Source organism: Astatotilapia calliptera, chromosome 17 (genome assembly GCF_964374335.1).
Source record: "Astatotilapia calliptera chromosome 17, fAstCal68.1, whole genome shotgun sequence".
Taxonomy (NCBI): Eukaryota; Metazoa; Chordata; class Actinopteri; order Cichliformes; family Cichlidae; genus Astatotilapia; species Astatotilapia calliptera.
Window position 1 is genome coordinate 24,649,952 of NC_137438.1, and position 14,601 is coordinate 24,664,552.

Sequence of the window (14,601 nt, forward strand, 5' to 3'; positions counted from 1 at the left end):
GTAATTTTGATTTTACTTTTTGAACCCCCACCACCCACCCACATATCAAATGAAACTGCTGCCTGCGTAACTACAAACTATCCCAAAACTAGATGCTTCTTGTGTTTGCCTTTAAAAGCAATATGCCAGTAATAACAGGAATTTCACACACAGCATTTAGCCAATCACCCGTACCAGTTCTCCCAGGGCAGTTTTTTGGTACTCATGTTGATTGCCTGGCAAAAAAAATAAATAATACAAAATCCTGAAGGCCACTGTGCCTCTGCACTGTGTCCCTCGTGGGGCTAAAAGTGGGTCAGATAAACTGCCGCCTCCCCTCAGGTTTTTAGCTCTGCCTGTTGTGAGTTTCACCGGCAGTGAGTCGAGCCCGGCTTTTCTCAGGTCACCGTCACAAAATGTGAAAACTGTCATCCATTCATTACGCTTGAGCTCCACTGTGGAGCTTATTACCTGTGTAATCAAGAACCTCATAGAGACCTGTCAGCGCCTCCCGCTACATGACAGATCAACTCTGTGAAAAGCAATATTGTCCACATAATATCCCTCTTTTATGAAATGACTGCTTCTCTAACAGAAATAAGGGGCTGGTTGACTGAACACAAATAGCATCTGCACAACATAATTATATTAGCACCATTACTGTCTTTTGTAATCTGTGAATTGATGAATATTTCACAATTTTAACACAAACAATTGTTGAATACAAACCAGAGAGACACGTAAGATCTGGGCGAGCATTTTTTGTGAAAAAGGTAGAGGTTCCAACACTGGCGTGTAGAGGAGCATTGTGTGTTACCAGCTAATCTCTGGCTGTCAGTTCTGCTTAAAATGGGGAGTTAGCTAGCCTAGTGAGGGACAGTGTGTTCATGCACCGCATCTATTATCTGTCACACAACATCTGGCACCAGGAAGTTGATGTGCTTCCTCATTCTGCTTTTTAAAACTCAGTCGCTGGGAAAAAATAAAGCAGATGGATATCTGCAGGGGCTGTATTCAATCAAGTAGAAAGAAAGAAACAAATACAGAGACAAACTAAATCCCAATAGTATACTGTATCTTTACCAGGCTCCATGGCAAATGCACAAACTCGACCACCATGATATATCCCTGTGAGATTGCTCTCAAGCTTCAATGATCAAGCAACTATGAGAGGAAAATGTTGTGCAAAACCTGGTTTGGGTCCTGTTTATTCTCTGGAGAGATGCAAACTTGGACCTCAGAGGCTGGGTGTGGCCATACTTACAATGAAGGATCTTTCTCAACAACGACACACACTGAGGGAGATTTGGAGAACAGATCCTTACCGTATTCTCTGTGAAATTGTAATCCAGGGAGTACTGTAATTTGCCCAGTTTCTGGTCCTCCTTGGGCTCTGCCTCTTTCTCCGTTTCAGTCAGCCCTGTCTCCGCATCCTCCTCATCCTTCAAGGCCTGAAGGAGACACCCACCAAGAGTCAGTGTCGCCTGTTTGCCGCTGGTGCTAGCACCCTGCCAGCCATTCCCCGCCCAGGTCCTGCCACCGGACCTACTCCTGTAAAAGCTCCCACTTGTTTTATGGTATACAAGGGAGAGGGGAGGGGGGGGGGGGAGCAAGCACTAAAACACCATAGCAGTTAACACCAGGACATGCTGTGTGATGCACTAAAACCCCGGGCCTGGTCCCCCGATGGTGCTTTTCTATCAATCTCTGGGTTTTTCAGTCTGAAGGGGGGGAAAGATCAAATGATGGCGCCAGAAATGAGAATGGGCAGGCATTAGTGGAAGAAGAAGGGTGGAGGGTGGAGAGAAATTAGAGAGAGATGATAAAAAGAGGCAGACAGAGAGAAAGAAAGAGATGCCTCTAGAAAAGATCATAGTAAGACAATTCCCTTGATGTTATTTCAGGCAGATCAAGTCTCTGGCAAAAACACATATCAACTGGGAACTGTCCGAAGTGGCAGAGAGTGAGAAGTGAAGTTGCCCTTTCCTAGACTGACACTGAGGTGAGGACAGCAGGTGGTGGCTCTGGTGATAGTGAAGGGGGTGTGGGGGGTGGAGGAGTTTGTTATAAGAACAACATGCGATTGAAGAGGCAAAGACTAGGTCTCAAGGTCATTCATTCAGCATCAAAAGTTGCCTTCCAAGAAGTCTCTTTCACTAGGCATGCAGAGCATTCTCTGTTGTACAAAACAGTGCTCTTATGTGAGTCCCCATTCCCAAAGTTTGGTTACATCCTCAAACATACAGTCGCATTGTCATCATAGCCCTAAAGGTTGAATGTTACCCCCTACGCCGATGGTAGCTAGAAGCATCATGCCAGCGGTGGGTGGGTAGATGTTGGTTAAAGGGGTTGTAATGTACCTCCCTGCTCCAGTTTGTCAAGTTGTGAAAGCAAAAGGCTGAACAACACTGATTGGTTTTAAAATTTGCCACTGAGCCACCTGGTCTCTGTCTTTGGTGAGCAAATCCAGTTGGGGCCTTTTTTTTTTTCTTTCTTTTTTTTAAAGACAGAAAAAGAGAAGCGGGTAAAATGATTGAGGAAATAATATTCCCTAATTTAACGAAAGTGTTTCCTTTAAACCAACTTGTGTGCGACTTTGCTACACCTGGGTTGACAGATGTGGTTGCAGATGCTGTGAAGCTTCCTTTTCATCACTAAGCTTCAAAAGAGCTTTTACTTGTAGAGCCTCTCAATCATTCTAGTTTGCTTGCCACCACTCGTTTGAAATGCAAATGAAAGATTCAAAAGGCAGGAGACTTTAGCTTGGCACGAGGATCAGTGTGGTTCAACCTTATCAATGCGCACCCAGTGTTTCTTTCATACATATATATGTGCATATGCAGCTTGTACACACATATATGCAGTCGATATACATGTACTGTATGCATAGTTACATATATTTGGTTCTATGGGAGTAGTAGTTGTTTTCAAGAGGCTACAAAAAAAACGTCAGAGCAGCAGGCTTAAGAAGATCCAACAGCAATTAGGAACCTACCGCCAGTGACCATCCCGAACAGTCATCAGACACAACACAGATAAGGAGGACATAGAAGGAAGAAACACAAATTAAAACAACCACACACAGGAGTTAACACACCAGAGTCTGGGCACACCAGGAGAAATGACCGCCTGCCTCGAAAGTGGCAGATTCACCAATCTCAGAGATTAGCTATTAGGGTGTCCAGTAACTGATGTCTTTTATTTTGATTAAAGCCTCTTTAGTTATAATTTTAAAAGCTGGATGGTGCAAAGACGGGAAGACTATTGGACATTAATGAAAACTCTTGTAATCTAACATGCTGCAGCGCTGCGTCGGATTGAATGACCTTGGTGGTTAATAAAGTTTTCCGCACTTCACTATTATCTAAGAAAATAAAAGACTTCTTAACATTTAAGTTATAATTAGCTCTTTTTCAAAAAAGAAGTCAGTCAAATGAACTAAGAAAACAATGTCAGTGGTTTCCGTCTACGTGGGTCCGACAGCAAGGGTGTTGCAGCAAATTAAACACACTGTGTGCACGATTCCACCGAGTGAAACGACGCTCTGCTGGTGCAATTAGTGTGCTAACTCCATATCAAGTGTTAGCGTGTCACCGTTTCCTCGTTCTGTGCAGTTGAAAAGTAAGAGTTTCGCCATTTGTGTATCATTTGGTGACGTCATTTCTCTGGGTGGATACCACTTCATTACACAGCAAACGTTACTCACACTCTTCAACAAGTGAGCAGGTCCTCATATGACCAAAACCATAAAAAATATTCAAAGAATGAATGAAAAGCACAAAAATTATAAGCAGGAGAAACAAAAGAGACTAAAAGGTTCTCTTAAATCTGAAGCCACCTTAAGTGACTTTAATTTCCTTTAGTAAAACAAAAAGGCTGAATGCAACTCTTTGGCTGCAATACACATAACACACAGAAAATATATGTGGTACAGTAGCAGCTCTTGCACCAAAAAATGCAACTTATTGAGAGCTATTCACTGTTATTAGTCACGTAACTGCTGCACAGTCCTGGATGGCAAAACACATGAAAATCCAAAAAATTGCAGCATAAAATGTCGATATTCCATCAGTTTCAAACCACAAATAGTTGCTAAAAACAGTGGCAATGGTTTAAATCTATCGTAAGGAGAGTCCTTCTCCTTAGACTGCCGTGTTTAGATTTTTGATGTAGAGGGGCAAACTGTTCTGCTGTTCGAAGGCTGGTTTATTCTCAGTTGCGAACACTCTCTGTTTTACTTCTTTCGAGTCAGCTTAAAGGCTGTTTAATTAGGCACAGGTGTAGCTGTTAAATACTTCTCAGGTAAATTCACACAAAATTTATGTAACAGGGCCCTGGTGGACTTGCTGGACGTAAAAAAAATTGCTTGAGAGGTGAAAATCACTGTGTCATTGTAGAGTCTTTACCTCACGATATAAAGCACCGTGAGCTCTCCGATGTTGTCATTATTATTATTATTATTGAAAGAATAGAATAGAATTTATTGCTTCATTGGCAAAACTATAGTGAGTGTTACTAAACCAGGTCATAATATATACACGTAATCCCTATGGCCTCTGTTTCAGACAGTTTTCTTCTACTCTTAGCTCTGTATAGTGACTAAAGACAGGAAGGGGATGTCAGGAACACATCCCGAACTGTGAACATTGGTTAAAGGAGGATTATTCTTAAATGTAAATCATGCCAAGCTATGGCAGTAGAGCTCAAGATTAAAATATATCACTGGAAATTTAGCGTACTATGTTTAAAAGGCACAACCTGCTGGACAAGAAGGATTGAATGTGGTTGGAATCCGTGTTGTACTGTTAGCTTTTCTAGCCCCTGTAAACAAACTGAGTCACTCCTGGATCCAATAAAAAAAACCAAACTTATATTTGGGTGGAAACAGCTAGAAGACAGCAGGGAAAAAAGTCTGGTTTTGCCATCCAGGTGGGCGCTACTATGATACTATGATGTTACGTGGAAACTGTGTATATAGTTGAAAATGTTCTCTTAACAAATCAATTTGGTGAACTAATTTGTAATCATACAGAATCAGATTTCCTAAAATTGTAAGAAAAAAAAATATATATATTTCAAACACAGCATCAAATATTTTGGCATTAAGCTTCCTATTCAATTAGGATTGTGGGGATGGTAATTTTTCAGAATTTTAATAACAAAAGTTAAAAAAGTCGTTACCTCGGTTTTGGCCCCATCTATGACGTCCTTCATGTTGATGGCATTTTTGCCCTTGTCTTTGCCCTTCTTTTTGTTTTTCTTCTTGAATATCCATTTTTTGCAGACACAGAAGCAGCAAGCTAACACCAGGATGATGGCCACAAAGGCAATCGAGACGATGGCCCACGATGGCACTGTGAGAAGGACAAACAACAAAGAGATGTTCAGAAGTAGGAGTGAATCTTGGAGGCAAGTGAAAAACATTTCAGTGAACACTCTGAACCAAAGACCTGAAAAGTAGAGATTGTACCAAATTACAGGTGAGATAAAAGCAGGAAAAGCGTGTGTGACTACAGAGTTGGTACAACAGATCAGCACTAAGTCCATCAAAAAGTGTCAAGACTCCTAAAGATCGGACCTGACTGAACGGCTTCAGCCAATTTAGTGGAAGTAACAGATGTTGGCATTTTCCACTTGCCATTTAAACAAAAGATTCTCAGACAGCTGACACTTTCACGGTAATCACCGGCAACACAGAACTTGCTTTGGAGCGAGAGCTGTGGTGAATTGGCAGGGTGTGCCGGAGAGGCATTAGCAGAGGTGTGACCATGACAATCCACTGATGCAGTAAAACCAAACGGGTTCACGGGGTGGCGAGGGGTTTGCTTTCACATTGTTCTCATGCTCTAAGCTTTCATATTACCTTTAAAAAATTTAATTGATCTTTTGTGTTTGGATTTAAGGCTTTGGGTTTCCTTTTAAATTTTCCCCAGAAACACTGCAGGTTTAGACAGAAACTTTCCTCCGAGGGAAACCTGCTGAGCCTAATCTCAGTGGTTACATTAAACCTGAACATTTTTAAGATAAAAAGCTGGAGAATAACTTTTTGGACCAGGCTGTCTTCCTTTTTAGTTTAAAGTTGTTATTGTTTTTTCACCTGCAAGTCAAATTTACAATGGACTAATTTTGACCTTTTCAAAAGAAAAAGAAAGAAAGAAAAATGCTATATTATTATTATTATTATTATCATTATTATTATTAGTCTATCCCACTGTGAAAACAGTATAATAGTCCATCAATGGTTCCATTGACCCTAATGTTTGTACCAGCAGGAATAATAAAGTTTATTTTATTACATGTGCCATTGCTTGTTTGATTCTTTTTTGCATAATTTGGGATTTTTATCCTGATATTAGATTAGTTTATCCGAATCAAATTCTTAATTGTAATTTAGAGACACGAACAGGGCTGACGACACACCAGAGGAACATCTTATTTACTGCATCTGTGCTGAATTAAATAAAACAATAACAGCTCAGTGTTAGTGTTAATTATTTTAAAGTAAATTAACTTTAAACCAGAAGCTGATCCATAAAGTTAAAGCAGATGTTCATCCTCCCACATGTAACCTCTACTGTAACATCTGTTTATGTAAACGTGCTACCTAAAATGTCCCTATAGAAATAACACATTGAATAGGAATAATTCTCAATTTTGCTGCTTTTGTTTTTCCTATTTTTTATATAGTTGATGCTGCTTCGCATCTTGTTAGTGTGAAAATACAAAAACATAACAAAAAGTAGCCAATTAGTGTAAAAAACACGATGATTTTCCACGTTTTTGAGTCAGCAACCACCACTGTTCTGTTCAGATCAAATGTTAACACTAGACAAAAACAAAAACAGCATGATAATATTACATGCATCATAAAAAAAGTAGTGAAGTAAAAACACTGTTTTGGAGAAGAAAGACCAAAAAAATGCTATTTTTTGTATCTAATCACTGAGATTTGACGTTGTTTATGAGTCTGTTTCCACCACTTGAGCAGCTCTGATCCTCAGTGGTGCTTCTGGATGGTTCATCAAGACTATTTTGAAAGTTTCATGTTGGGCAAAGTATTTAAAATAATACTTTTACGTCACACTTCCGTGAGCACTTCTTGGCAGTTACTAGTTTAATCACTAATTAGTGATTACATATCGCCTAGATCTGATTATGGCAGCAGAATTAGAGTAAAATAACAAAAGAAAACCAGCAGGAGCAACAACAGAAACTTAATTAATTTAGTATCACCTAATGATCTTTATGCAAGTTAAAAGTTTGGAATCGAGAGTTTTGAGTTTGTCCCTTAAAACTCCCTTTGAAAAAGTGATTTCTTCACAGCACACGTGCAGCTACTGTTGTTCAGTTATGATTAAAACGGTTCCTAACAGGACAAAAAACAAAACAAAATGCACTTTCACTGAGGTGACATACGAGTCGTTACTTTTCACTCCACCATATGCTACTGGCCTGCACTATAAGCCTGACTGGAGAAATTGGACAAGCAGCAATCAACACTGTCACACTGTCAGACGCTCGGCTCAACAGCACAGTGACAGCCAGCTGCAAACACGTTGACACCTATCTCAACTATAGCCAGCAGTCAGCTGGCGCTGCCTGGTGCGGACACACAGGGATACAGTGTACACCACACAAACATAACGATTGAAGGAGAAGTGGGCGGTTTTTAAGCACCGGAGGGACAGCAGCCCAGATGCAATGAAAATAATGAGAAGCCTCACAACAGACTTCCCTGTTCAGCTGTCACAATCACTGCTCCTTGACTCTACTCAGCAGATACCAAACACCTGGCAGCCCACTCCTCATTTTAACACTGAGCAATAACAAACTGTTTAAGGAGCAAATTTTCTGTGTTAATTCAGGCCGGCCACAAAGCCAAGCTCAGCTGCAATCAGGGCAGATGGGCTCATCTTTACAACAAATACAGTTGCTACACATCTGTAAGCTGCTTTGCAACCCACTCCCACTTAACCTCTGACCTAAGTCATATCTGTTGTCACTGATGCCCGTTCTGTTCTTGCTGCTGTTCTCCACACCTTAAGCGTTCAACACCACCAAGAGGTCACAAAACCCATCCATACAACCGAATATAAGAAAGGAATTTGGGGGGGGGCACCAGACAGATATAATACTTGCCATTCTCTTAAATCCTACAAAATAATAGAAAACATCAGTCAGCCCTTTGAAGACTTTATCTGGAAAAACTCCAGAATGACCCATCAAAATGGAAAACCCTATTACAAACTCTCTCTGGGGTTTTGCTCACCAACATTCAGCTGCAGTTCCTTTGCTGAGGTCCAAGGGGGAGGGGGGAGAAAGGGAGAGAGGAGGAAAAGAAATCGATTCTTTTGACAAAATCAATAAGCACTCTCCTCCAAGGAAAAACAGTGAGTGATGCTCTAAAATAACTTCGGGATCTACAGCTTTGGCCTTGCCTTGGAGCAGCGTGGTAATGGAGGTGAAACTGGATAGGCCTCGTTTACAATGAGCCAAATAAAACCAGGAGTATTTCCTTTACAAACTTGACACCGTGCACAGAATAAACTCTTGAGCCGGGAAGTGTTCGCTTTCTCACTCCTTAGACACACAAGGCTGATTTTTATTGGGAGTTTGTCAGTCTTGTTATATTTATGAAGCAAGAAGATTCAAAGGAATTAATTACACATCACTCGTGAAGAGAGCATACTCTGAAAACCACACCCAGTTGAGAGGCCCACAATACCCAACTATGGGCAGTAACCATGGCTGAGCTGGCCGACTGGGAGAAGTGGGATACTTCCCCGTGACCTGGGGGGTAGCATTGTGGCACGCTGTGAAGAATCAATGGATCGCAAAGAAATCCACGCATCACGCGCAGCTCACTTGGCCACAGACTGTGTCCTCTCACTGTGGTCTCCACACAAGTGCACATGCTAAAGACATCTCTCCCTCTCTGTAAGGAAAGTAACGGGAAGCAGGAAATATCAGAGACGTTGATAAGATAAAAAGAAATGATGAAAGCGGGAGGGAGAGAATGAAAATTAGTGCAAGTTACGAGTTAGTCTAAAATAGGAGCTAAAACACTGTTTGGCTCTTCCACATTCTTGCAGCTCATGACTGCTTTCGTGAACGTGTGCATGAAGTTTTCTGGCTGGTAAGTGTGAACTCGCTGTATCTTAGTCACTGTTTAAAAAGTCTAGTTTATTTCTATTGCTCCTCTCTCTTTATATATGTGTATGTGCAATGACTGGTGTATTCCTAGTGAGTTTAAATGGTGCATCCACAACCACTGCAAACGTAATGTTGTTATATATACAGTGGGGCAAAAAAGTATTTAGTCAGCCACCGATTGTGCAAGTTCCCCCACCTAAAATGATGACAGAGGTCAGTAATTTGCACCAGAGGTACACTTCAACTGTGAGAGACAGAATGTGAAAAAAAAATCCATGAATCCACATTGTAGGATTTGTAAAGAATTTATTCGTAAATCAGGGTGGAAAATAAGTATTTGGTCAATAACAAAAATACAACTCAATACTTTGTAACATAACCTTTGTTGGCAATAACAGAGGTCAAACGTCTACTATAGGTCTTTACCAGGTTTGCACACACAGTAGCTGGTATTTTGGCCCATTCCTCCATGCAGATCTTCTCGAGAGCAGTGATGTTTTGGGGCTGTCGCCGAGCAACACGGACTTTCAACTCCCGCCACAGATTTTCTATGGGGTTGAGGTCTGGAGACTGGCTAGGCCACTCCAGGACTTTCAAATGCTTCTTACGGAGCCACTCCTTTGTTGCCCGGGCGGTGTGTTTTGGATCATTGTCATGTTGGAAGACCCAGCCTCGTTTCATCTTCAAAGTTCTCACTGATGGAAGGAGGTTTTGGCTCAAAATCTCACGATACATGGCCCCATTCATTCTGTCCTTAACACGGATCAGTCGTCCTGTCCCCTTGGCAGAAAAACAGCCCCATAGCATGATGTTTCCACCCCCATGCTTCACAGTAGGTATGGTGTTCTTGGGATGCAACTCAGTATTCTTCTTCCTCCAAACACGACGAGTTGAGTTTATACCAAAAAGTTCTACTTTGGTTTCATCTGACCACATGACATTCTCCCAATCCTCTGCTGTATCATCCATGTGCTCTCTGGCAAACTTCAGACGGGCCTGGACATGCACTGGCTTCAGCAGCGGAACACGTCTGGCACTGCGGGATTTGATTCCCTGCCGTTGTAGTGTGTTACTGATGGTGACCTTTGTTACTTTGGTCCCAGCTCTCTGCAGGTCATTCACCAGGTCCCCCCGTGTGGTTCTGGGATCTTTGCTCACTGTTCTCATGATCATTTTGACCCCACGGGATGAGATCTTGCGTGGAGCCCCAGATCGAGGGAGATTATCAGTGGTCTTGTATGTCTTCCATTTTCTGATGATTGCTCCCACTGTTGATTTTTTCACACCAAGCTGCTTGCCTATTGTAGATTCACTCTTCCCAGTCTGGTGCAGGTCTACAATACTTTTCCTGGTGTCCTTCGAAAGCTCTTTGGTCTTGGCCATGGCGGAGTTTGGAGTCTGACTGTTTGAGGCTGTGGACAGGTGTCTTTTATACGGATGATGAGTTCAAACAGGTGCCATTCATACAGGTAACGAGTGGGGGACAGAAAAGCTTCTTACAGAAGACGTTACAGGTCTGTGAGAGCCAGAGATTTTCCTTGTTTGAGGTGACCAAATACTTATTTTCCACCCTAATTTACGAATAAATTCTTTACAAATCCTACCATGTGGATTCATGGATTTTTTTTTCACATTCTGTCTCTCACAGTTGAAGTGTACCTCTGGTGCAAATTACTGACCTCTGTCATCATTTTAGGTGGGGGAACTTGCACAATCGGCGGCTGACTAAATACTTTTTTGCCCCACTGTAATATCCCAACAATTTATCTTTTTTGCATTGCTTATGCACAGTTAAGGGTACTTTCCTCTTTCTTATAATATTATTAGTGTAATTTACAAAAATGTGACTAATAGCCCAGCCCCAATTATTGTTTGAATCGACCCCTTAAGCCTTTATCTTTACCCTAACCATATCAGGGGATTACTTTATCTTCTTAGTATATTGATCATAGCATTTGTATGTATATACCAATCACACAGCAATCATCCTGCGTTCACTTTTCTCTTAACTGTACTATATTAAGGGCTTAAAGTGTAAGTAACTTAAGCCATTTGGCACTACTCAATGGTAAAAAGTGCACATTGTAGCATTTTTAATCTAGTGAGCGCTGTTTAATAATTCTCCAATTACACCTGAATAAATGATTTGTTTACCCCTAAAAATTTAACATTCATATTACATTTATGCCAAAACACACCTTTGTAATGACTGCCTAATTGGAAAAGCTGGACCAGCGGCATTTATGTTTCATGATATGCTGCATGATTAAATCTCAAGAGAAATACAGTACAGTGCAATGGTTTTGAGCAATACTTTGCCTCCAAGGAGCCAGACTTTCCTGTAATTTTTAAAAGTGGTCTTGAGGAATAGTTCTCCACGCTTTCTTAAGTTCAGACTGAATTTCTTGTTTTCATTCAGTTTCTTGTACTTTACCTTTGTCAGAAGAAAGGTTTTTGTGTTTTGTTTGGTTGTTAAGACCCTTAAATGATTCATAGATCATTGTTAAGCTTAAAAAAGCCACCTAACTAAAGGGATGAACCAGTGTTGTGTCTACATGTAACAGACACAGACAAGAAACTGGAAGAAGGTTTGCCAAATTAATGGAACTGGGCTGAAAAAAGTGGCAACAGATCCAGATAAATTGCTGCTTGATTGCTGCTTCAAACTATAATCAGTGAGCAATAAAACATCATCACCATCAGTCATGGACTGGTCTCCCCGGACCCTGGAACAACGCTATCCAAGCAGTGTGAGATCATCTTAATAGAGAATGGACAAAAAAGACATCCAACAACCCAAGAAGAGCTTTGAATGTCTTTTGAGAAGCATTCATAATGTGATCATGCCAAATATTGACTTTCAAACTGGTTAGAATAGTACAAACTCACCGTTTGCCTTATATACTGTATTTCTATGTATGCTTGCAGATGTTTCAATAAATCACTGCACCTATTTCCCCCTTTTTTAAGCAAAATATAAAGAAATTAAACATCTTTTGCAAGTTGTACCTTTATAGCAGGACCGTGGGAACTCCAGGCCTCATGGCCCGGTGTCCTGCAGGTTTTAGATGTGTCCTTGATCCAACACAGCTCATTTAAATGGCTAAATTACCACCTCAACATTTCTCGACGTTCTCCAGAAGTTTGGTAATGAATTAATCATTTGATTCAGGTGTGTTGACCCAGGGTGATATCTAAAACCTGCAGGACACCGACCCTTGAGGCCTGGAGTTTCCCACCCCTGCTCTATAGTTTGCTAGAAGCTTATTAGAATATATAGTGGTATTTTTTAGCATCTGAACAGGTACTTCTAGCTTACATGTGTAAATGCAAACAGGAAGTAAGCTAAGGAGACAGTATTGTAATGGAAGTGTCAGAGACGTGACAAGTCTGTATTACAAGCTGGCAGATCACAACGATAACAATAACTAAAACTAAAAATGTGGATTTTCCCCCAAACGGAAGCAAGACTGAATATATACAGAGTAAAACCTTTTTCCCCCCCCAATTCCAAATGCTTACTGTCATTCTGGCATTTCATCGACACTCAAAATGCCTGATGGAATGTCATTTAGGCGCTAACAGTCCAATCAACGCATGGAACCAGCCCTTATCTTATTCATCAAGCATGCGTCCTCCAGTGAAAGGCACTTCTGTGTTCCTTAATTAAAGGAACCTGAGTCCCAGAAAGCAATAAAAGCATTTCCTAATTAACTACATTGTGTGAGTGTCTTTTCTCAAGAGAGAAATAGAGCGAGAAAGTGAAAGGGAGAGAGCAAGAGGGAGTGTTGCCAGCACACGCACTTCAACACTTCAACTCCCAACACTTATCTCTCGTTCCGCCATGCAACATGGCATGGAAAATGGAGTTTCTCTAATGGGTGGGTTGCGCATGATGAGATCCATGTTTGCTGTTCCTGAAGGCTGAAATCACTTTTCAGCTCCGTCAACAGAACAGCATGCCGGTAAAGCAGAGCCCTAAACAGTGAGACACCTTCAAAGTCCTTTAGACACTGAGTCATGTAGTTCATCTTTGTACATCTGCCTTCACATCTCTAATCATTAACAAGATGAAAATGAAGATGTGCAGATTGTAAATTTTGTTACATTTTTGAGATTTGTTTAATCATATCAAAGGGCTCTGAGTGACAGATCTACATCCTGCTAGAATAGTGAAACACAATCTGGTACAAAACTTGAGCTCAAAATATTCTGATGATTTCTCTGACACATTACCATGCTGGGTTTTAAGAAGATATTATTAGAGATCATTTTTTCGCAGTCAAAGAGCAATAACCGCAACATAAAAGGAAAAACTCATGCTTCACTGGCTGACATTTACACACACTGTAGGTGTTCTAAAACCGACTCCATAGAAAGGAGTATAAACTACTGCAGGACTGTGAGTCATTCTGACAGTATGTGGTGGTTTGCTACAGTGAATAGCATCAATAGAGCCTCATGAGAAAAGAAAAATGCATATCAACTTTCTGTAAATGCCTTTAGCTAATGCATTCTAACTGTATGTTTTAGGGCTTAAGTGCTTTTTCTTATTTTCTTTCATATGCATTTGCATATAGCTCTGTGGTCGGCATGAAGCTGGACACTCTGGTGACAGTGGCAGAGAAAAGGACATTAAAGAAACTGATGGACATTATGGACAATGCCAGACATCCTCTGCACACGGCCATTAACAACCAGAAGAGTCTGTTCAGTGACAGGTTGCTTCTCCCAAAGACAAGAACTAACAGACTTAAAAACTCCTTTGTCCCACACGCCATCAGACTGTTTAACTCCTCCCTGGAGGGGAGAGGGAGGGGAAACAGGAGGACAAAGGAGGGGGGAACAACTAAGCTGTAGTGCCTCTTCACCTCACTGTGCAATACCTTTTGTGCAATACTTTTGTAAATAGTCAACGGTGCAATAGACTCAATACTTGAAATGTGCAATTCACTTGTATTTTTATTTTTATTCCTATTTATTCTATTTATCCCCTTCGTATATTTTATTTATATTGTCTCTGTATTATATATATATATATATATATATATATATATATATATATATATATATATATATATATATATATATATATATATATATATATATATATATATATATATATGTGTGTGTGTGTGTGTGTATTATATATATATATATATATATATATATATATATATATATATATATATATATATATATATATATATATATATATATATATAATATTCTGTAACTCTGTAACTTCTGTCGGTGCTATGCTTTTTTGGAAATCGAATTTCCCAGAGGAACCCACCCGAGGGATTAATAAAGTTCTATCTAATCTAATCTAATCTAATCTAATCTAATACTGTAAACATAGCCACAGTTTCAAATGTAAATGTCAGCATATGCACAAGTAATTCCTGTAAGTCAAAACTTCCAGACAGGCTCTGTCTGTCTGTATGATATCAGTTAAAATGAATGTCC

General features: G+C 40.3%; 1 protein-coding gene across 9 annotated transcripts in view; it reads right to left on the reverse strand.

The window, feature by feature from the left end:
• Positions 1–14,601, reverse strand: part of syt1a (synaptotagmin Ia) — a 219,839-nt gene that overhangs the window by 33,309 nt on the left and 171,929 nt on the right. For 7 of the 9 annotated variants that reach the window (XM_080291847.1, XM_026146690.2, XM_080291846.1 and 4 more), the window contains 2 exons: positions 5,161–5,333; positions 1,305–1,430 (listed from right to left, as the gene is read on the reverse strand). In XM_080291847.1, coding sequence (XP_080147973.1) covers positions 1,305–1,430; positions 5,161–5,333 — 299 coding nt within the window. The remainder of the gene's footprint in view (positions 1–1,304; positions 1,431–5,160; positions 5,334–14,601) is intronic. The other 2 variants (XM_026146694.2, XM_080291849.1) reach the window with 1 other exon arrangement.